The following is a 23,972-nucleotide window of genomic DNA, read 5'->3' on the forward strand; positions in this document are numbered from 1 at the left end:
TCATTGCTCTCTTGCTCTCTTTCCTCCTTGGTATTGTGTTAACACATACCTAAATGTTCCTGACCAGCAAACTGCTAAAACATCTGCTTTTATAGAGGTGCATGCGCTTCCTGATGATCAGTTAAGTAGATTTAATAAGCAGCCCCCGGGTGGTATCCTCTTATTTCCTGTGTAAGTGTGTATTTATTTTTTAATACACTGTTTTTTCCCCAATAACTGCAAATAATATTATATGACTAGTTATCGGGTTGAATTTCACTGTAAATACAGTATCTTTGGTGGTTACAATTATGTCATGAACGAGTGCATTTTACAAATTAAGAGGTGCTATCACAAGTTTTGTTTATAAGGAAGCAGACAGCTGGAGGTGGGGTGTTGGAGCGAGAAGGCGGAACAAGCAGCCAGTAGCAGCATGCTGCAGGAAGGAATGAGCAGTGCAGGTAGTCGGGGAGGAACCACAGGGAAGTAAGGAGAAGTTGGCAGTTTGGTTAGATGTGATCAAACACGATTGGATGCTTGGATCACATGATCGTTTCCTGATGTTTAATCACTGTACAGACTTGTACGAAAGGAGAGAAAAAAAAGTCCAGCTTACTTTTAAGGACACATCCTCTCACCAGCAACAGCAAGCAACTATTTACTGTTTTATTGCATTTATGATATTTCTATGTATTTATTTGCTTGCTTGTTGTTCACCTCAAATGAGTAAACATTTCTCAAATTAGCACAAAAGCTTAATTATCTGTCCTCATTTTGCCTGGTGAGCAACTGGTCTCAGCTGACGGACAGCGAGCATGCCTTCTCATTCCTCAGTCTCATGTGGACTGTGTGGGATGTGCGATGGGTGTTAATTTTGTTACCGACACATAACACCCCTTTTTGAGACGTGCCAGAGTTAATGACGGGCTATGCGAGACTGTTTGTTTTACGCATTTCTGTGCAGGAGGACATGTTTTGACATCTGCATCTGCTCATTTTAGCCCAGGTGTGCACCACATGTACGCTCAGGTGTGTTCTAGTCGGTCTATTTTAGTGGAAATGCCTCCTACTCTTTTCATATTTAACCTTGAAACAGGAAGGCCAGATTGAATGAGTCACTAGGAAGTGACTTGCCTGGAAAGTGGAGCAATGAAGTGCAGTTGTGTAGGTGTAGGTGTGTTGAGTTGAAGTGGATGACAAGCTGGTTAAATTCCCACACGTTTCCTTCATTTCAACAGCTGCGCTTCAGATCTTAAATTCCACAACAGAAGCTTCCGCAGATCGGAGAATCCGATTTATTTGCTGTTTTGATGTCGTTTTTTTATTTTCAGCTCCGTCCTCTCCTGTTTATATCTCTTTTAAAATTTTTCAGTCCCTCTCATCCTCTCCTCTTTCAGAGATGCTTGTTTTGGCTGTAACAGATTGACCGGCCCCCTCAGCCGTCCCCTGGCTGCCAGTGTCTGGGCTGCTTGTGTTGGTGTGGGTCAGTAGCTGCAGGCTGTTTGTCGACTGCACTGGGAGACGGAGAGGGAGAGGTGTGGGGGTGGATGTCAGGAGGACAGCAGACAGTTGTTCCAGGCCCGGGTTCTCTCTTCTTCTAAGCTCTTCACTTCGCTGCTACTGTAGCTCTTCATCGCTCTTCACTTCGCCACCGGCTCTAAACGCCCTCCCCTCGTGGTCAAAATCCGGCCTTGATGATAACGCCCACACATTCCTCTTACGTCCAGCTCTTCTTTTTTTGTTCTTTGTCCTAACTCCAATCGCGCCCCTCATTGCCTTCAGCTTTCTTTACCTCCTCGCCTTTTTATTTCTCTACAGCAGCTACTGTATCCACTGCTTCTGCTGCTGTTTCCTGCCCAGCTCAGACAGTCCTTCCTGCAGACAATAATATGCGGTTAATCAGACTAACAGTTGTCCCTGTGGACTCACGCCGGTTACTCTCTCCCCATGGCTCGGTCATTGCATGGCAACAGGCAGCTGGTAGACTCACCAATCCCACCTCACCTCGCGTTTCCGGCCGAACACACACACCATCTGTGGTGGTTTGCATTAACCATGGTGTAAATAAAGAACACTAATAAAATTGCCTTAGAATGTATATGTCGTTGTACTACATAAAGGACCAATGTAGCTGAGACATAACTGAAATTCCTTCTTGGTTGCGTGCCATCTGGCAGGCTCCAGAATAATGTGCGGTTATGAGGAAAATATATTTATTTAATTACGTCCGCACGTCTGCAAATGCTTCATTAATGTATTGCTCCGCGTGTCTGCTGGTTAGCATTAAAGCCCTGTCTTTACCTTTATACATTTTATGCTTTTTTATTACAGTTGGGGCTGGATGCAGGAGGCGGATATATGTTGAAATACATGCTTGATGTCTTGTTTTTCGGAGACTTGGTAACTTCAGTTTACTTTCCACTCCACAGACAACCACTTTCTACTTCTCATGCACGGTACACATGCTCAGCCAAACTCGTAGACTCTTTTACACATGAACTGCCTCGGCTTAATTGCACGAGTAAAGAAGCTGCTGTGGAGAAGGTGATGGGTATTGGAATCATTTATGGATTACTAAACAAGACTACTGTGCACAGCCTGCACACAGCCCTGGACTAAACTTCTGCATTGGCTGACATTTAGCTTTTTACATTTTACTTTAATGAAGTGAATGAATCAAAGGATGCTGAGATACACAGAATCACTCTAAATGGATACAAAACTACTTATGAGAGATAAAGATGTGCAAAAGTACTACACACAGGAATGAGAAAGATGACAGAGCGCTCAAAGATCACTGCAAACAGGCACAAAGAGACAGCCTAGAAATGCTAAATTGTCAAGAAGCTCAAAACACAGCTGCTCCTTTCTAGTAAAGGTGAAAGGCCTACTGTCTGATAATCAGTTCATGACTGTACAATATTAAGAGCTGATTTTATTTCATGTGAAGGGTATTTTTAAGTTTTTGCCATCCATTTATAAATAAAATAAGAGCCTCTCTTTGCTCTCTTTAAAACTGTGCCCACTGTACAAAAGTAACCATCACTCTTAACTCAAGGGCATGTTAGTCTTTAATAAAATTACACTAACTAAACATCGGGTTGTGTGTAATTAAAGCTCTAGTCTCGTATTGATGTTTTTTAAATAATTACCCCGTGTGACGTGAGGGCACACAGGAGGTGCATTCATTTGACTCATCGCTGGGTTTCTTTTAACCTGATTGTCCCGCTGTGCAGAAAATATCCGTTTATATATAGATAATACATTTAGGGACTCAAACACATTAGTTTGATGAAACGAAGCACAGATTAGTTACACCATGTATTTCCAAGTGAAGCGAGCTATGCCTGTTCTTCATTTATGGTCTCCTTGGTTGAAACCTATTTAGAGATTTGGACAACATGATTACAGTCCTGATTAAAGAGACTGAATTCATGTAGACCAGTCCAAGCTTTATATAAAAGATTGGCGAAGCCACCATGATGTCAACTACAAATATCTGGATTTTTAAGCCTCAGCGTTGTCATTTTGGCCATCACCAGGTTTTGGTTAGTTTTTTTTTTAGGCTGGAGTCAAAGGTGACCGTATATGGACAAGAGAGTGGAGCGTTAAGTTATCGACTAACTTGTGCCACACAGGGGCATGCATATCTGCTATTTAGTGCTTAGTAACTCATAAAAACCACCAATTTCATAGTCTGTACCACACAGCAGATCATTTCACTAATAGTCTTCAAAAGGCAGCAAAGAGTCAAGAGGTCCAGTTAAGCGGATTAGCTGAGGTGAAGGCTAGCAGTCAGCTACAGCACCTTGTATTGGCACATCTACCAATCAAAGAGGCCACACCCCTATTTTTAAGTCTTAGCACATTTTAAACAGATACAGCTCTGCTTATAAAGTGAAAAACAATCAATAGAGGACAACACTTTTTTTGCTAATCTGTAGACATGCTATTATTGTGTAAACTTGGGTATTTGCACATAAGAGTCTATAGGGATTGACTCGCTTTTGTAGCCAGCGTCAAGTGGACACTCCAGGCTTTATTTTTCAGCCCCAGGTCTTTGCGCTAAGCCCGAAGAGTTCTGCTTTAAGGTCACATTATAATCAGACAAGCAGTCTAACGCATGCTATTTCCCCTCTGTGCCACCACCCATCTTTCCTCTAGGACTCTGATGGCCCTCCCAAACCAGAAGCCATTCACCCTCCAGTGTTTTCAGCCCTGCGCCAGTCCAGAGTGGTGTCATCCACGTCCGAGGAGGAAGAAGCCCTCACAGAGAAGTTCCTCAAGATCAACTGCAAGTACATCACTGATGGCAAGGTGAGCTATGAATATAAAGAGCAGCGCATCCATTTAAAAGTGTTCACAACTTCACAATTGCTGACAGCAAAAGTATAAGTAGGAAGCGAGAGGTCTGAAGTGGGTGTGCTGGTGAGAAGTTACATTTGCAAGCTGCCAGATGCAGGAGGTCAGTACTTCAGAAAGAAAATAGCAGAAAATGTCAAAAGTATCAGACGAGTTTAAAGAAAAATGATGTTCAGTGAAGCTGTTGTTAATCACCGCCATTGTATAGTTACTCAGTGCAAGAGTCAAGTGCTTTTTTTAAGAGTTCAAGCCAACAATTGAGAATTATACAAGAACTAAGCAAAGAAAATATCAAATCCTTCACTTGAACATACCAGAATCAAATAAATGCGCAATTCTGTCTGTGAGTCATTGTGTCCATTTTAATATTCTTTTGCTCTTCTAGTTGCTTTTGCTGTGCCCTTCTTAATAACCTCAGCAACATCAGAGTCATTACACCGAAATGTGTTTGCATTTACTTACATTTTCCCTGGTTGTTTCCATTATGATTATTATTATTATTGTTATTATTTCCAACATAAAAAAACAGATGAATTGTAATAAAAGCACATAAAAAAGTATAGAAAATACTGATGATGTGGGCACATGTGTGGGCAGATATGAATAACCCTGTGGAGCAGCACATTAGGCCAAGTGTGTCTCCTGCTCACTGTAGTTTAATTCAGCTGATAATGGCTAATGTTGCTCAGAAGGTCTATAAGCAGGGAGTTTGCGGCTCCTTGAAGGGCTGTAAACTGTGTTCTCTAAATTCAAGCTCTTAAAAGGTCTCCAGTACGTTTAAATAGTGTGTTTATGTCTTCTTTGTCTTCTGGGGCCGGGATTACGAAGCAAGTTCCACATACCCAGAATATCTTTTCATTATCTGTGCTCACTTACCCCTAACATCAGCAATCAGGCTAAGCAGCCACATGCAAGGTTGTTATCAAGAGAGAAAACTGCAACATTAGAAAAATATAAAGAGGCTAAACACACGACACAGGCTAAATGCTTAAGAGACATTTGAGTGGAAAAGTGCCAGCCACTATTTAAGGCTATTTAAAGCTAGGAAGAAAAACTGACAACACTGAAGATCTGACTATGATTACAACTGACTATTCTGTCAATTATTGTGTTTTTATACTGTGTGAGACAGCCTTTCAGTATTCACCTGCAGCTCTGGTGGTTATAAAATGTGTAAAAAAAAGTGCAGTCAACATGATCAAGGTTTAGCTGTTGTCTTTTAGGTTTATATCACTGTATGAAGGCTTATAGGGCAAAAAAGCTTTAACATTGCATCAGGGAAAAGCACAAAACTTGTTGACAGTCTCTAGAAACTATAGAGGGGTCTTCCGGGTCAGGTGATGATTGGTCAGCAGGTGGTAGCTTTGTAAAACGTGACTGGGTATGCAGGTATGCAGCACCGTGGCTCATCTAGAAGTAACGTTACTAAAGCCCAAATCCTGCCTCACACTCCAGGCCCCTGCTCTAAATGTGATGGAGGCAAATTTAATTAGTGTTTGCAGTTCTTCTGACTAAATTGAGCTGTGACATTAGTGTGAATAAAAACAACTGAACAGCAGGGAAGAAAAATTTCACCTTTAAGAACACCCACACCCCCTGGTCAGTAGTATGAAATACACACAGCCTGTCACACACACACAGATCCATTGTATCGAACTGCAGCTGATTCACTCCCAGGTACCAAATGAAAGCACTGAAGTGGTCAGCGCTGACAGTCAATAATTCTACTTGATTTAGGACATTTGTGGTCTAAAATGGATTCGGCCTCTGGTTGTTTGTATTGCAGAGTGCTTTTTGATTATCTTTCATGCTGGATAACATGCTAAGTGCTTCCTTTGATGTATTAAAAAAAGGGTGTGATGGATCTCCTCACCCACCCCTCTTTTTTCCCTTTATTTTCTGTGTTGCTTTCAGGGCGCAGTTAGTGGGGTATTGCTGGTGACGCCCAACAACATCATGTTCGACCCTCACCGCATGGACCCCCTGGTACAGGCCCACGGGTGCGAGGAGTACGGCATCATGTGTCCCCTGGAGGAGGTGCAGTCTGCCGCCATCTGCAAGGAGATCACTGACCCCAAGATCAGAGAGACCGTCCCTGAGTAAGAGAAAACAAAGACGTACAGTATGCGCAGGCTGTACTAAAAGCTGACTTGTGGACTACAGATGTCATTATTTAAAGCATATGCAGCCATAAATGCCTCTAACTCTGATTTCCTCCTACATAAATCCCTGTTCATTTACTCTGAGTTAATATCTTCCATGCGTCCGTCTCTTACTTTCACCCTGACAGAAATACAGCAGCCTCGCTGTAATCAATGTTTTTTCCTCTGCTGCACCCATAGTCAGATTGCATCAGCAGCCAACCGACAGTTTAATTCCTTTCCCCTACACGCCAAAATAAAAAGGAAACGGCAATTACAGCGGGGTTGATGAAGTGTGCCTTTGCCCTCCTACATTGTGATTGCTCACCTCTCAATGCAGGGAGGAAGCAGCCACTTCAAACGATTCACTTGTGTTTCCTCCCACAGATTAATCTGTTTTGGGTTTTTTTCTTTACTTTGGTTGTTTAGTGTTGCTGAAGTTAAGTGATAAATATTTTGCAGCGTTATGAGCCCTGTTGAGCTATTCCCCCACCCTGAACACCACGCTTCCTCTGGTGGTAGCAGGGTCCGGGCAGAGCTGTATTTAGTTGGTTGATTGTTGCCCGTGGAGCAGTTATAATGCTGGCAAATGGCTGTTTTTTCTGCCAGACCCAGCTGTTTCTCAGCTGTGGCCTGTCGCCTCTGTCTCCTCTCCCTCTGCCCCTCTCTACTACACAGCTGAGCAACAAGTGCCTGCAGGATGGGTTTCTGCACACTGTGCTGGTTACGCTGCACACAAGTGTTTCTTGTTTGCGCTTGACCTCTCCAAAAAGGAGACATAGAACATTTTTTTTATTTGTACCAATTTATTTATTCAGGATATGGCTAATGATTAACCAAGGGTCTCTTTGGGAATTTTCATGACACAAATATGGTGAACAAAATCAGTTTAATGATGGCAGATCGCATCATAATTTACTATCCAGTTGAGTTAAATCTCATTCATTAGTACATTACAACCTATAACAACAAGAGCAGTTATAGGAAACCTGTTGCTGAATTTACTAATATGGTGTGTGAATATTAGATTTCAGTGAGATTTTATTTGGGAAACACATCAAATTGTAGATTCACTTTAAGTAATCGTTGATCAAGAAGTGGCTAAAGGACACAAACTTTAGAAACACTGACCAAAAAGGATGCAGAAGAAGTTGACATTCTTTAGCCTGGGTCTCCAAACCCTTTTGGTTAACCCTTACAATTGAAATGCCACCCGTCTTTCAAACTTAATGGCCCCAGTCTGTCAAACAGGATTTGTGTAAAGATTTGATCCCTCTGTGGAATGCATGCTGAACTTTGTGATGTTCTGCTTAATGTTTCTAGTGACCTGGAGCCCCTGCCTGCAGAGAGACATCCGTCACAGCAGAAGGAACCAGACCAGCACCTGAAGGAGCCCGGGACCAATGACAGCGGCAGCACAGCCCCACGCAGCACAGAGGGCTCATTCTCCGAAGACGTCTTCACCGAGACAGAGCTGTCCCCCATTCGGGAGGAGGAGCAGGCATCCAGTGAGGATCTGCGCTTAGACAAATCGTCTGGCGCTTCCACAGAGTCTGTGCAAACCATCACCCAGGTGGAGGCTGCCAGCTCCCAGACCGCAGGCAGTGCCCGTGGCTCGGTCAGCCAGCCGGAGGAACCTCCTGTGGCGAAAGCAGAGGACAATCCACCAGAAACTGCCACAGAGAACGATAACCAGTCCCCAATGGGATCCAAGCAACACAGCGTAGAGAAGCCACCAAGCACACCCACTACCACCAATAACACCACCACCAGCAGCACCACTAGCCAGGCCCAGGGTCCCAGCAGCAGCAACTCTCGCCCAGGGTCCCAAAGCTCAGCCACCACTGGTGCCACAGAAACCACCTCTGTCTCAGCCAGTCCACAGGTGGATGCCAACCAGGGTGCAGATGCCTCCCAAACAGACACTATGCAACAAGGCAAGGAGGAGAAGGAGGATGCAGAGCAGACGCAAAGGGACAGTGTGCAGAACTCTGCAGAGGGTAAACACACATGCTGACTTACAGTTAGGAAACGAATCATTTCTACCTGAGGCTGCAGCTGCAAGACATTTCAGACCATGAATCTGGCCTCATGTTGTCTTTTAGCTGCACCTCTGCATCCACGTTTTTTTGAACACTATCAAAGTGAGTTTCTCTGCTCTATACCTGCCTCTGAATCGCTTCTCTCGCGTTAGTTCCTGATAACCTTTCCGTTTCTGCTCTGCCTCGCTGCTAGTAATTGGAATATAAAGACGAAGGGAAATGGCATCGTCTCTGCTGGTATCAGCTTGGCGGAGCTTTCCAGGCTTTATGGGGCTTTATTCAGCTCTTTGATCTTTGGCTTTGGTGGTCCGGGCCACTCCTCCTTGGCGATAAGCTAAAGCCTATCAAACGGCACAATGCCACAAACACACCTGCCCCCTTCCCCCCCCTCAAAGGGGAAACACAGTGACGATTAAACCCCAACATCAAAACACCTTCTGAGATGGCATTCACAGAGGTGTTATTCATTTTCACCTCCTTCTCTAGTTTTTCTTTCACATTCATTTAGACAAACTCCACAAGGAGGAATCAATATGATTGTGTTCAGTGGCATGATAAAAGCATAATACAACAGGTTACTAATGTTCTGACAATGTCAAACAGCCAAAATACCTTTTGGTAACTTATAAAAAGCATCTGTCAAAAAGAACAAAAACAAAAGCTTTAATGATACTTGCAATTTTATACATTTTCTTAAGTTTAGGTTTTCATTTTTTGTAAGTAGCTAGTGCCATAACTGAGCTAAAATTCCAGGGCCATTGTTCCCTACATTCAAGTCTCCCCACACCAAACAAAATATCTCTTTCTGTGGCCACAGAGAAATAATAAAGTGCAACACAAAACAGCCTTGAAGAAGTGAAATACGTAACATTCCTACCCACTTAGTTTTTCCAATGCTGCATGACCTTCCAGGCAGCCGCTGCTTTCCATTTGTTTCATTATGGTATCCTCGCCTTCAAAAGCAAACAAAATGTTGCTTTTATTTAACGTTATTGTCTAGAGTGCGGGCAGCTCAACAGGAGCCGCTGTAATGCAACAACTCACGACTACACATCATTGTTTTTAAAGCGTCTGCGCTGGCTTATAATTTCTCTTTCGAGTTCAATTTTGAGACAGCTTGCAAATGTAGTGCTCGACTTTCTGTAACTTTATAAAGGAAGCTGAGGGTTCACTGTGATGGATTACCTGGCTGTAGCAATATGTCAGTCGGGAACTACATTAAGCGCTCAAGAGATCCTCGGAAAAAATCATCTGTGATTTGGAAAATGGATTGTAAAATGTAGACAATTATCAGTTGAAAAACTGCAGCAGCAGTCTCGTTATCCGACAGTGGCCTCGAGTCTCTCTATCACTGACTCACATGTGTCCACATAACCCACTCTGGCTGAACACATACTTGTGATTCCGAGCAGATTTCTCTCCCCGAGAGGAAGGCGGACGAGACAGTGGGAGAAAGATTTACCATTTTCTCCCTGGCAATTATTGTCGCACAGAGAGCTGAGCTGCAGAAGCAGTTCTAATTCCCGGGCATCTCAGCAGGGCTGCCCTTTTATTCTGTGTGCATTAGCACAGCCCACACAAGTGACGGCAGCGGCTACCAAAACAAGCAGATTCAAATCAAATTAATGCATTTGAAAAATGTATCTTTTTTTTCTGTCATCATTTCCCAGTTACATACTGTCCGATCGGGAGCACGTACCATATGACTGCCGCGGTGATATTACACTGGCCCTTTTCATTGGGCTAGCAGGGCTGTGGCCTCATAATAGGCCAATGATAATGCACCATGAGCAGAAACCCAGTGCCACTATCAATTATAGTGTGCCACTCTATTTATTTCTGTCATCTGCTATGTTTCTGCCACAAAATCACTAATGCCAGCTGAAGTAACCAGTAAATAAAAGACAGAAAACTAGGTCACATAAATAAGGCCATTAATAAGAAGAGTGTGCGACTTTGTTAGGCAGCTGTATTTTGTTGTAAGATGTCATTGGATACAGAACATTTAACTAAGCCTAACTGGCCTGACTCTAACTCTTGCTAACACATTTCTTTTCAGCTTGATCCATTTAAAACTCAAGTAAAGAATGAGAGCTAGGGTAGAATAAACAGTCATTTAGCCACGCTAAGATATTTATGCTGTGACCATGTGATCAATCCCTTGTCCAGGTACAGGGTCGGCTGAGAGGCGGAAGCATCGTTCTCACAAGTTCTTGTGTCTGCGAGTGGGGAAGCCTATGAAGAAGACATTTGTTTCCAACGCCAGCGCCTCCATGCAGCAGTACGCCCAGCTGGGCAAGAAGCATGAGTACTGGTTCGCTGTGCCGCAGGAAAGGTCAGTATCTCTGCTACACCTCCTGCTACTGCTTAGCACAGTGTGTTTGAGTGCAAGTTTATGAGGTTTATAGTAATCAAAATAACAGGCTTTAAAACTGTACAGCTAATACTGAAGTATCTGAGATAGAAACAATGTAAAGTGAGCCTGTATGATCCTTTTATATCCCTAACAAACAACAATAGCTCAGCCGCCTAACCTCCACTGCCTTTAATATTTGAAACCAATCAAACATGCTTTCAGTGTCAGATCCAACTCCCACTGTGGCTTGTGCCCGTTTCCCTTTGCCGCCTGTGCTAGACAGCAAGATGATTTATTATTTATTCACTCTGCAGGGAAACGCAGGGGCACACATGCGACTGATTGTCTTATTTATTTCCAAAAGCCCATGATTTGTGTTCTCAGAATACCCATGAATGTGTTCATGAACTTTTCCTGACCCGAAATCTGTAATGTTTCACGTCAGCTGAAAATAGCCTCGGCTTGTTGATGAGTTTTTCCAAGATCAGTGTGGATGTACAGTTCCTGCCAAGTCAGCAGTAGTCGTAATTACATTAGAGCGGTTCACACTGAAAGGCGACATATCACAAGAAACTGTGTGCTTCCAGTCCAATTCCTTGTAATTGGTTTATTTGGCGTGTTAATCCCAATTGAACTAATAGTTTAATTTAATAAGTCAATTTTCTTTAAAATGTAAAAAAAAAAGGGTCATTTTTTGACAGACTGGACTGCAGAGTCGCTGGTTTGTGGATACTTTAGGACTCCTTTTAAAAGTAAGGAGACAAAAATGCTGCACAGAGCTACTTCTGCTCTTAGTATTTTTCTATAGTTTTACTGCAGCATCGTGGCACTCATCCAGGCTGCTAATCACATTTGAGGCAGATAAACAGGCCTGTCTCTTTTATTTAGTCATGGTACCATAATCATGGCCTCATCATGCAATGTGTTGAGTGTCTTGAGTGCAGAAACTTCCCTGCCATCATTGTTCGTTCTGAACTTGTTAAATCTTGCCCGTTAAAGCCCTGTTTTGTTTTGTTTTTTTAATGCTTAGCTACACTATTCCCCACCTGATAGCAACAAGTTTGCTGTGATGCTCGTTACTTTCATGATTAATCGCCCAGGGATATGGCAGATTCAAAGCTAGTATTAAAATACATGCCACTTACTAATTTTTGAAACCAGGCTAAGGTGTAGCTGTGTTCTTCATTAACAACAATAGCTGCCAACTGTGCTTTTCATTATACGCTGCTAGTCTCTTTGTAGTTTGACCCAGATGGGCTGCGACCTGGATGATGTGTCTTTAAGTGTCCTTGCATAGCTGTTGGTAGAAAAGGAGGGTACTGAATGAAACATACACAACTATAGCACTGAATAGAGCCCAACAGCGTGTCTCTGTCACGGCTCTTTCTCTATACCAACCCGAGCAGTGCACAACACAGGCTGTGTCCTGTTTTTGCTTGCAACTTCTTCATGTGTTATTTCATATTTTCAGTTGTTTGCATGGTTGACATCAAGTGATTTCCTCTTCTGTCTCCAACATGAGAGGGGAGGGGGCACAATGGTTGCCACATTGTTGAGAGACTGACCACTGATGTCTCTACTTAAAGCTGCTCTGTCTATGTAGAGTGGACGAGTGTCACTGCATGTAAAGTGAAAGATGAAAAACTTTGCAACTTCTGCAGGTTCTCTTATCTTTTTGATTTGTTTTGCTTTCCTTTATTTTGCCACGTGTAACTTTAGTCTTTTGATTCAATCATATGGCTTACATTGATCTCTTAAAAAAGCACCCCACCCACTACTACTACCTGCCCTACGGTGGACACTTAAAAAAAAAAAAAGACTTCAGATAAATTCTAGTGTAGCACGGTTCCCATAATATGAAAGTAAGTAGCTGTTAGCAAACACATTTTCCATATAGGATAATAATATGTGAATGTTGTGTTGACTGTCTCTTGCAGGTCAGACCACCTGTATGTATTCTTCATGCAGTGGAGCCCAGACATGTACGGTGAGGGGGTCGGAGGGATGGGACAGGAGCCCGGCTTTAGGGTTGTCAAGAAGAATGAGGTGAAGGAAACAAATGAGCACGAGTCCATCACCGATCTCAACGTCAAGGAGTGGGAGGTAAGGTCAACACAGCTAAAACAGTTTCTTCACTTTACTAAAAGTGCACATGTTGTGTTGTCATGAGCCAAGCGGACATGGATTAAGTGAGTTCTCCACTGTGCTTTAATCCATATCCTGTGAAGCAAACGATCGTATGTGTTAAAATTGCTCTTTATTGTTATATATGTTAAATTAAATGTTAAATTTGCTTTCATTATGCAATGCATAGTGTAAACGTAATGTGTGCTACCATTTGAGATGTGTACTTGTTGAGCCTCAGTTTTGTATTCTGCTTCTATATTTTGGACCTCTGGGTACCACTGCACATTTCTTGGTTTAACCGTAAATTTTTTTGTGTCTGTTTTCTATCACGTGTAAATTCTTCAAGACGTGTGAACACTTGCTTTGCTTGGAATTGCGCTTCTCTGAACTTCCAACCAAAGTGTTTTGCATGTTTGTGTAATTGTTGATTCTTCTCAGTCGCTGTATTGTAGCTTCACCACATGTTGTGTGACTGTCACTCCTGTTCGTCAGCCTTTCGCAATGTCTTTTGCTGAATGGCAAAAACACCATTATGAGTTGCTCGTGCTGTTTGAGTTGTTAAAAGTCCCCCCCAATCAAAAAAAAAAAGTGGCACAGATGTTAGTCCTTCCTTCTTTGCAAAACTTGCTATTCATAGTGTCTTTAGTCTAGATTTACAGAAGTGATAGTAGAAAGTGCAGAGGAGAGGGCTGTTAGCCTCTGCAGAGTGAATGAGATTTGGTCAAATGAGACTTCAGACAGCCCTGTGGATAATGAAAGGACGTATTCATTGTGTGAAGAATTTGATACATGGGGGTACATTTAACTTTGAATGTAAATAAATGATGTAGGAAACAAAGTGGACTGATTTGTTTCTCCCTGGGCTTCTGGCAAACAGAGGCTACACGATCCATTACAGAATCAGTAAATAGGAACCTGAGCCATGAGTTTAAAGCAATGTCTTTTTCACAGAGCGTTGTTATGGATATTCAACTAGTAGTTTTGTGTTTGTTTTTAATGCAAGACTGACAAAACAGACTTTTAAAGCAGCTTTACATTTAATTGTATTTGTTTTAGTTAAATATATATTTTTAAACTTTATAATATATGTAATCCACTTTACTGTTTTCTTTTTGTTATCACTCAGAAATCTTTAAAATATACAAGTGTATACCTCCTGAAATATTGCTGTACTGTATCTTTAAATTTTGTCAGTTAGGGGATGGCATCATCGTTTTTTATCCAATAGGAAACCGGGTCTCCTCCCAACCCGTGTTGTTATTGGATGTTAGCAGTGTCACACAACTCACACGGAGTAGAGACCCCTTTGGGGAAAAAAAAAAAAGTGTTTCTATTTTAGTCAAGCGGGCTGTCAGGCTCAATACCAACTCGGGGCTACACTGGGAGAACTTAAAGGATCACTAATATGACTTTCCAGCTTTAACCTCGCCCAGTTCGACAGGAAATGTTTTCTAGGAGGGTGAAGGAGCAAGAGAAACAGCTGACCCCTAAGTACACCTGTGTATGTCGCTTACTTCATGTTTTCTGTCTACACCAGTGTATATCCCTGCTTTCTGTTATTGTTGTTATTATTATTAGCATGCCGCTAAGTCGCTAGCAAGGCTAACTAGCCTGCTAGCCCTTTAGCTTGACCCGGTGCAGTTTAGTGACTGGTGTTTAACAAAGTGGCTACTATGTGACCACTGTTTGGCAGTCAGGACAGAGCTCATATCCGTTGTCTGTCTCTTTTGGCCAGCGAGGATGTGCGCTGCTCTGTACGGGGTGTAAAAGTTTCCAGACCCAGGTGACACATGGAGGATCCAGCTCTGTAGTCATACCCCTGTTTATTTAAAGTTACGCTATTTGACTTTTTTCCCTCAGTTTCATAAACCGTACTTCTGCCTTTCATTTAGCCCCTTGTTTTATCACACTGGTAAAATTCAATCACTGACCTGTCTTTTTTTAAATTATTGTTTCCTCTGACATTGATCGCTCCAGGTCATCATTTCAGTCACCGTCTGAGTCTGCCGCAGCCCCTCCAAGCTAACGTGCTACTAGCTTGCCCGTTTTCAGGTTCAGTCTTACCAAAGTGCCCTTAGCTGCAGGTGAAGGTTAGCAGAGATGCATTTTTGATGAGGGCTGTCTTTTACCACTCCTGCTGCATTATTGAGACTTGTATAAAGGTAGCCTCTTACTAAAAAGTTATTTACACTTGTAGCAACGAGGTGACTAGAAGATTATCTAAGCTGTGTGAAAAATTAATGAAAAGAGGCTCTCACAGTGTTCATGATTGTAAGAGAGATCTCTGAGAGTGTTTAGATGACTGTTTGTTTGTGATCTCACACACGAGTCTCTTCCCTCTGCTGAGACATAGTGGATTATTGGAGGCTGCAGCTGTCTGTGGGGTGGAACTTTGTTGGAATGAAGCCATGCTTAGTAGGTCACTGTGTTGTGTTGGTCTGTCTGAGTTGTAGTTTGGTGGATTGTGATTTCCAGCAAACCGTGTTGCAGCAGTCAGACCACAGCTGTTTCTGTTGTTATCGCTGTATGTTCACACATCCAAAATCTAGTGTAACTTCTAAGGAGCCCTCTCACTCCTGCTCTGTCTCCGTCTCTCTCTTGCTCGTGCTTTCCTTTCCAGTGTAGCGATGTTTGGTTCAAGTTAATATTTAATATAACCAAATCAATCTTGTAGGAAAGTTTTATTGATTACGTTACACAAACATGCAAAACGACTGAGTGCTCTGAAAGACTCCAACCCCTTCTCTTTTACCCAAAGTAAACATTTTGTTAAGTTTGTTTATTCAAAGCTCAAACATGAACCTTCTTGGAATAGAGGAGTGTACATTGAGCGCACACTGACTTCCAAAACTCAACTTTTTTTCTCCCCATGGTCGGCATTAGAAGTGGCAGAGTTTTATGTTCCACCTGTTCCTGTTTTTGTACTACCAGGTAGTGTCTTTGACGGAGTACCACCGTCGGATCGATGCGCTAAACAGCGAAGATCTGCGCTCACTCTGCAAACGACTCCAGGTGCCCTGACCAAACCCCGTCTGCCCCCTCTTTCTCCACTCTGCCCAAATCTGCTGCACCAACACGGTCTACTTTAGACTCCCCACTGAAGCTTTACTTGCTGCTGCTGCTATTCCTGTTCCTGATGCCCCTGTTGCTTTAAATAAACATAAGTGTAGTACTTTCAGCTCACAGATTCTCTTCAAAATTTGTTAGACGCCAAACATTGGCAATAACTTGTTGAGCAGTCGACTGAAAATAGTTTTTATCATTCCATTACAGACAGGTTGTTCGTAGCGATGAGGTTTTCACGTCACAGCAGCCTTATCTTCATGCGTCAGGCTTCTTTTTAGACTCGGTGAACATTTTTAGTCTTCATTCCACTAGATCAGTCTGGTAGATCAGTGTCGCTAGCTCTATATGGATATGTAGATTGTATACAGGAAACACACAGATGGGGGTTTATTGTAGAACTTTTTATCGAAAATACAAATTGCCTGTACTACTCAAATGAGCTGAATGTAAAGAGCGCGGCCTGCCTTAGGACCGATCGAGAGACATCGAAGGACTGCAGAACAAAGAGATGGCGTATTGGAAAGAGGGTTGAAGTAAGACTCCCCTGACAGGATGAATGATGTTCTCTGAGGACAATGCAGGCAGGCCTCATTTGAATGAGGACCGAAACATGATAGCATCCCAGTCATCAGTGGCGAAGTGCTCCACAATCAGCCTCTGTTATTGAGAAAGATAAATAACCCAAACAGTCGGCTGGTCAGAGAAAATGTCAAACATAGGAGTGCAAATTATTCATTGGGTCGATTTCCTATTCACTTAGCATTCTCTTCTCCCAGACAGTGTCTCTGCAATGCTTCTCCCACTTGTGCCAAACTGATCCTAGTCATCTGGCATCAGAGAGTGGCAGGAAGATATTCAGCTGTCATCATCACATTGTTGGATTATCAGTGTGTTGCTAGCAAACACTGCATTTGTAATTTTGGCAGGACAACGGCTACAATGAAAAGCCCCCAAATGGAGCAAAAATGTACATTTTGTTAGTGAGATTGAGCTATGGTTAAAAAGCAATTTTTCCCCATCTTTCCTCTATCGCCCAGCCTGTTTAGCTGAACTTGTTATGGTTTGTGGAGTTGGTTATCTAGTTCTACGTTGTTGTCTTTTTTTAATACTTTCCTGTCCAATTTTTTTGTTGCCTCAGCAGATCACAGATTACAGTCTGTTGGAAGTTAGTAGACAGCCTGACTAGTAAAGCCGGTCATGTCATTGCCCTTTTATGAAAAGTAGCAACTGGAAGACTGTAGCTATTTTGAACGCATCCAGTATCAGAGCTCTTTGGAAGTGCAGCTCGTCTTGTCAGTGCATCTCTAACAAGTATTTGTACTTGTAGATTACCACCAAGGAAGAGGTGAACTCTAAACATGGCACGGTCAAAACTGAGATGGAGCCCGACACGTTCAAACCCAACCTCAGAGAACCCAGCGAACTCCTGGAGGCCGACCAGATAGAGAAAGTAAGTGCTGCTGCAGAAAATCTCGTCTCATGCAACTTGACGGTATTCTAAACTTTAATATTTTTCCAACAACAATCCAAAACTAAGAGCACATGCCTGTTCCGCTTTTGTTATCCGGGTAGCCTGTTCCTTTGTTATAATGAACATTGATGCTGTATTTTATTCCATGTTAGTGTTACGTGCGCAATTGTTACTGTAAATACACAGGCATGTCAACTGATGAAAATAGTCCCACTGTCTAGTGTATGTTGAAAATGAAAGTGAATATAATAGATTCCCTGTTTTCATTATAACCCAGTAGGCTTGGCAGTAAGCTTTTTAGTTTTTGTTTTTACAGATACAAAATGAAAACCACAGAATATTTAGAAATTTCTTATGATTTGATAATGATTAGCATTAAATGTTTTTTTTTTTTTTTTCCATCTTAGTCTTTAAATCTCTGTGAGAAGCCTGTGTGTTGTGTCAGGCTGGAAATCTGACATGTAAAAAACTGAGGATTTGTTTTACTTTCAAAATGTCGTAGCACCCAAACAAATTAAGTCATCAGTTCATAGAGCTACCTTGCAGTCTTGATTTCCAACTGTGTGTTTGGGAAAAGGATTCATTCACTGCTTGAATAAGTTTAGTAGCATTTGTTAGGTGGGTAGGTGGATACACTGAGCAGAAGCAACAACACCGACAAACAAATCGCCTGATTTTTGTCAAGTGCTTGTTTTCAGTGACCAACATTTGTACGATATCCCTGTTACAATGTTTATGATGTCATCACAGAGAGTACTGCTGTCCATTCAAAGCTTTGTCAGTTAGTGGAAAACTAAACACTAACATGAAAGCTTTAAAATATACCTTTGGGTGTCAGCTACTGCTGCTTTGACGTCTTTTGTAGATTAGCTTTCCTTCCACCCTGGACATTAGTAACATAAACTTGCAATTGTTGTTTCTCTAAATATCATATAGAGATGAGAATCTAAAAAATAATTGTTGGATCCACAGTAGATGATGTTTTCTTAACTCTAGCTAAAATGCTAAAGCTAAAATTTAGGTAACCAGTAAAAATGAGCAGGTGACCAGCTGGTGACTGGCTTTAATATATATTGTCAGTACAGGTCCAGACTCCTAGTGCAGGTGATAAGATAAGAATTTTAACAAAAGTTATTGTGAGGATTTAGCAGTGAAATCTCATTAGTTTTGACTGGTGATAACCTGGCCATTCCTCAGGTTAATGTTACATTTCTTCCATGAAAAACGCTGATTTAATAAACGTTATCAGTATCATAGTATTGATTAAGCTGTAAAGTACGTGTGTAAAGTTTCATGGCGGTCTAACTTACAAATTGTGATCTCAGGACGACAGCCACTTGAAAATCAGGACGCCTTACATTAGGCGCTGAAACATGAACTGGATAGTTTGCTCATTTAAAGCAGGAATCAACATGTTCTCTTTTATTTATTGTGTTCCGGATGATTTCAGATAGATTTGGTTTGTTAATCCTCCCAACGCAAAGAGTTAGAAATAAGCGGTGACAAAGATGAAAGAGAAATGCATGAAACAGACATCCAAGTCACCAACCTTTCATGTTGTTGTTAGGTGTACTGTGTGCCTTGCAGGCACTGCAAGTTAACACACACCCAGAGCTCCAAATTAGTCCCACTTGGCTTATTAACCAATAGAGTGCCAATATGCAAGCTTTCTTTAATCACCCTGCGGACAGAGCTCGCGGCTCAGGCCTGGCTCAAAGCAGTGCAGAGGTGAGCTGAGTCAGGCTTCGCCTAATCGTGGCTTCATTCCCAGCCTGCTGATTATATGACTGCTGCAGCTCCACCACTGGAGCAAGTGCTGATCCAACAAGAAAAATGCCAAAAGGGACTGATGAATTGTTTGAGCGTGAACAGAAAATTTAAAGGTCCTTGTTCTGTATAGCAGTAAAAAGTTGTCACTTTAATTCCATGTTTTAGTCAGTGTCTGTTTTATCTGTCCATTAAAATGAGACATAAGTTGTACCGCTCCTCTGGCGCCTTGTCGGCATTATCTCCCCATACACCACAGCCGCCGTTAATCCTCGAGTCAGTCAGCAGCAGGGCAGCGTGCTCTCTCAGGGTCTGCTGGGCCTCTCCTTCTCTTGAGACTGCTCTCACTGTTTTCAGCCCTGTTACTCCTCCTTAAACGCCAGAGAGTGTTAAAAGGTCACCGCAGATGTAATTGAGCGTTGGTGGCTGTGGCCTTTCTGTGTTTCATTTTCTTTCTTTCATTTTTTTCCCTTCCTTTTTTCAACTCTGTATTTTTAAATTTATTTTCCCCGCACACAGCTTGCCAGGAATCTCCCTCCGCGGACCATCGGGTACCCATGGACGCTGGTCTTTGGCACTGCAAAGCACGGCATGAGCATTAAGACGCTGTACAGATCCATGCAGGCCCAGGACACCCCGGTGCTCCTGGTCATTAAAGACAGCGACGGCCAGGTACGCGCCCAAATTTAAGAAGCTAACCACAGTGGCACATTGTTATGGTACTGATCACCTTTTTTTTTTGTTGTTGTTGTTTTTTTAATAACTTCAGGTGTTTGGTGCGCTGGCATCCGAGCCCTTTAAGGTCAGCGATGGCTTTTATGGCACCGGAGAGACCTTCCTCTTCACCTTTAATCCAGAGTTTGAGGTATAACATTTTGTCACTGTTAGATTTTGTAACTTTTTTCCACTTCTGAATGAATATTCTTCTCCAATAATGGAGGAGTGAGGAGAACTAATGTTTGCATTTGCTCATAGCCACACACCCTGCAGTTCTCCCCACCTCTGCAGAGCTTTCAGCAGCTTGTTTTAGCTCTCTGGCCACCAGCTTTACCGCTTTGGTTCTCTGTAACTTCACTCCCAGTTTTAGCAGGCAGCTGTTTTTGGTGCAAAAGCCCTGTTAAAACCCAGTGTACACTCCCTGTTCAGCACCAGTCAGTCAGCAGACTGGCACAGTTAGCAAGTAGTTGGTGAACAGAAAGAAGCATTTAGCAGCTAAGGAGCCAAATATTTCCCTCATGAGTTGGCAAAGACCTAGAAGGAGAATGGTTGTGTTATATATGGGAAGTGGCTGTAAAAACCACTCCGAAGGACCGCTCAGGCATGTTTGCCTGCTGTGTATATAGGAGACTTAGCACGGTGGGTATTTAACCTTTATATGCTTTTGTGTTGTGTTTAAAGCTTTGAGAGACAAATTATTTCATACATCAGCAGCAGACACAGAATTAAATATGATGTATGTGATTTATGGTATATGCTAATGATGCCTGTGAACATCAAACATGCACACTGTCAATGACTATATCCTCTTTTATATGTGACGTCTGCCGTATTCTTTTAAAATGTTTCAGAGATGCTTTCTTTGCATCTCTGAAACTAAAGTGTTTTTTAGTTTGCATTTTCTCTTTCTCTCTTATATCATCACTGAATATGTCATACAGTATCTTCTAATATGTGCTCTGTTGTATCATGGGCAGGTGTACAAGTGGACCGGTGACAACATGTTCTTTATCAAAGGGGATATGGACTCCTTAGCTTTTGGTGGAGGAAGGTGAGCCAGAAATCTACAGACCACTGGTGCAACATATTTGTCATAATTAAATATGACAGCATGTCAAATTTAAATTCAGATTGACATAAAGTAGACACAAGCCTGCTATGATGTCCAGAAGTGTGGACTGCATTAGAAGAATGGTGTTATTAAGATATTTGCACTTTTGCGGCGCTCATAAGATCACATGCAGATATAAAACGTTCTTTTGTTTTGATTAAAATAATTGATGTCATGGTGACGATCAGTAATATAAGTTGTATTTGTATATGTATGTGCCATTTGTTAGCTATCACACTGAGTAGTTGGTACTTTGCCCAGTACACTTACACCTGCAAGTTAAAAGCATAAATTGAGATAAAATGCAGGCTTTTTACTGCTGATCCTGAAATGGCTTGAAGTTGTCTAATGTATTTTCTTCTTTCTTCTGTAGTGGGGAGTTTGGCCTGTGGCTGGACGGAGACCTTTACCACGGCAGGAGCCACTCCTGTAAAACATTTGGGAACCCTATGCTCTCAAAAAAAGAGGATTTTTATGTACAGGACATAGAGATTTGGGCTTTTGAATAACCAAACAGTGCAACACAGGGGGGAAAAACAAGTCCTGGAATGGGGCAAAAAAAAAAAAAGTGAGTAGGAGTCCTATAGAACAATGGCAACGTCCCAAACCTAACTGCACATCACCAGGGCTCCCCAGGCTGGAAGCCAGCTATTGGATGCTTGTTGTGCGTTACTACTGCAGTTATTACAGAGCTTTTTCTTTTCTTTCTTTTTCTTTTTTGTTTTTTCTTTGTGAAAAATGACCTTTGTGTGTATCTTGTTACAGCCTTGTGCAGCATCTTTGCAGAGTAGGGGGAAGTGAATAAAGTGTCGCTAATATGAGGCTGTATGTGAGGAATGACGGGAGGGAATCGGGGCGGGGATGACTGAAGAGGACCGTCGGAGCTCCTCTCCATTCAGAGGTGGTGAAGATGATGGTGGCTAAGGTTTGGGACTGCTGCAAGAAGAGAGAGGTGCCCCACATTGTGCATTAGACCTTTATGGAACCTCAAGGAGTCCCCCACCCCCCTGCACCCTATCAGACCCCCGAAAATCTCCTTGGTTCGGTAGGACGTTACTCACTGTGCTGTCAGTTTTGACAAAGGGAGACAAAGTTAGGAGAGACGCAACCTGAACACATTCCATTCCTCTTGGCGATGGCGGACTGTCAACAGTACAAGTGGTGATTTGTGGTAAACACGCGCATACAAAACACATCAGCAGCAGGATACGATGACACTCGACTCAGAGAAGGGAGAATATTTGCTGTGTGTGTGTAGTTTTTTGGGGCGGGGTAGTGTTTTCACAGTACAGTACAGTTTTTGGTTGTCCTCTGAGGCTAAACTTATAGAGTATCGTGTATTGTAGTCCTCCTGTTGTTCACTGTCATAGCACACCATCTGAAAGCACATAGCTATAATCAGATTACCCATCGTCGTAATGTTCTGTTCAGTGGGTGTACGTGTGAGTCCAGCTAACACCGGCTCCTCTCGCAGGATGCTGGCTGTACTGTTTGTAGACAGTAATGTGTTGCAATAGATTTGTGGAATATGCAAAATAACTGTCCTGTGACCTCAAATAACCCGCAGGTCGTGGCAATTTCGTCGCCGCCTGTCTCTCTTTCAAGAGAGAAGACTTGTAAAGCTTTTACGTCTTGATACACACTTGCTTTTTCTGGGTATCGTTTGAAGAGCCTGAGACGTGTTTAACTGTTTTACATGCATATATGACAATTATATATTGGTATATATGATTATATATGTTTATATAATCATATATATATTTTGCTGTTGAGTGTGACAGTGATTATATTTGTGCTGATATTTCAGCTGTTACTATATAATGTATATTACCCTGTAAATTAATGTTAAAATAGTAGATTTGTTCCTAATATATATATATATAGATAGATATCTATAAATACATACTGCTATAAATATATATATATATATATAAAATAAAGTGTGGATTGATGGGTTGCTTCTAGCACTTTAATCTGGTGTAAAAGCGTTAAGGCCAGGTTCTTAGGTTTTCTTAGCAGTAGTTGTACAGTACCTTTTGTTTTTTTTATTATTATTAAATAGATCATTAAGATGTTAACTGTTAATAGAAAGCTTGCTGCTACCTAGATCAACAGGGGTAAGCCCTTTTACTGTGTCTAAAAGGAAAAATGACACAAAGGAAGAAGGGTTGAATGTGGTTAAATGTGTTAGCAGGCTTCGGTTTTCTCCTCACGTTTGGCCGCCAGGTGAGTCCCAGTAGGTACAGGTAGGTATGCAGACAGATGATGGCGGGTGAAGGAACATGTGTACATTACATGACCCTCCCCTTGCCGTGACGCTTTCTCCCGCCCCCCCCCCCCCCCCTTTCTGGTCTTCCACGCCAGTATTCGTGTCCTCGTGGAAAGTCACAAAGAATAATATGGATAATTCTTCCAATTCTTTCACCAGACTATGATGTACCAGTGATGTATAAATACCAATAAAGCTGAAGTAATTGTTCTAACCTTGTTTTCTGTTTTAATTTTTTTGTCTTTCGTGTGGTTAAGGCTGCACTGATTGATAAGGATAAGGTTGCAGGTGTTTGCTGTCTGGAGTGTGCCACTGTGGTAATGACACTCATGCAGTTTCAGATTATTAGTTGCTACGTGTCGAATGCAAAATCATAAACTTTGTCTTGTCATGATCGTGTTTCGGTGTTACCTGGTGCAGCTACTCTGGGGAGAAATACAATTTTAAAGCTAAATTATGCAACTAGACTGACCAATTCAGTCAATCCAATATTCGTTTCTGAGTTTTTAATTTTATATATCAAGTATTTTTAAATCACAGGGGACTCCCCTCTGATCTGGTTTA

General features: G+C 42.1%; 1 protein-coding gene across 3 annotated transcripts in view; it reads left to right on the forward strand.

Annotated features, from left to right (window-relative positions):
- The window catches only part of oxr1a (oxidation resistance 1a), a 167,429-nt gene extending 143,807 nt beyond the window's left edge, over positions 1-23,622 (forward strand). For 2 of the 3 annotated variants that reach the window (XM_084942749.1, XM_084942750.1), the window contains 11 exons: positions 4,144-4,296; positions 6,256-6,440; positions 7,806-8,482; positions 10,694-10,859; positions 12,818-12,983; positions 15,939-16,019; positions 17,401-17,523; positions 19,831-19,983; positions 20,081-20,176; positions 21,006-21,079; positions 21,513-23,622. In XM_084942749.1, coding sequence (XP_084798875.1) covers positions 4,144-4,296; positions 6,256-6,440; positions 7,806-8,482; positions 10,694-10,859; positions 12,818-12,983; positions 15,939-16,019; positions 17,401-17,523; positions 19,831-19,983; positions 20,081-20,176; positions 21,006-21,079; positions 21,513-21,648 — 2,010 coding nt within the window. In that variant the 3' untranslated portion in view covers positions 21,649-23,622. The remainder of the gene's footprint in view (positions 1-4,143; positions 4,297-6,255; positions 6,441-7,805; positions 8,483-10,693; positions 10,860-12,817; positions 12,984-15,938; positions 16,020-17,400; positions 17,524-19,830; positions 19,984-20,080; positions 20,177-21,005; positions 21,080-21,512) is intronic. The other variant, XM_084942751.1, reaches the window with a different exon arrangement.
- Positions 23,623-23,972: the final 350 nt, after the last annotated feature.

Source organism: Perissodus microlepis, chromosome 11, assembly GCF_051167445.1.
Source record: "Perissodus microlepis isolate ML-2025 ecotype Zambia chromosome 11, ASM5116744v1, whole genome shotgun sequence".
NCBI lineage: Eukaryota > Metazoa > Chordata > Actinopteri > Cichliformes > Cichlidae > Perissodus > Perissodus microlepis.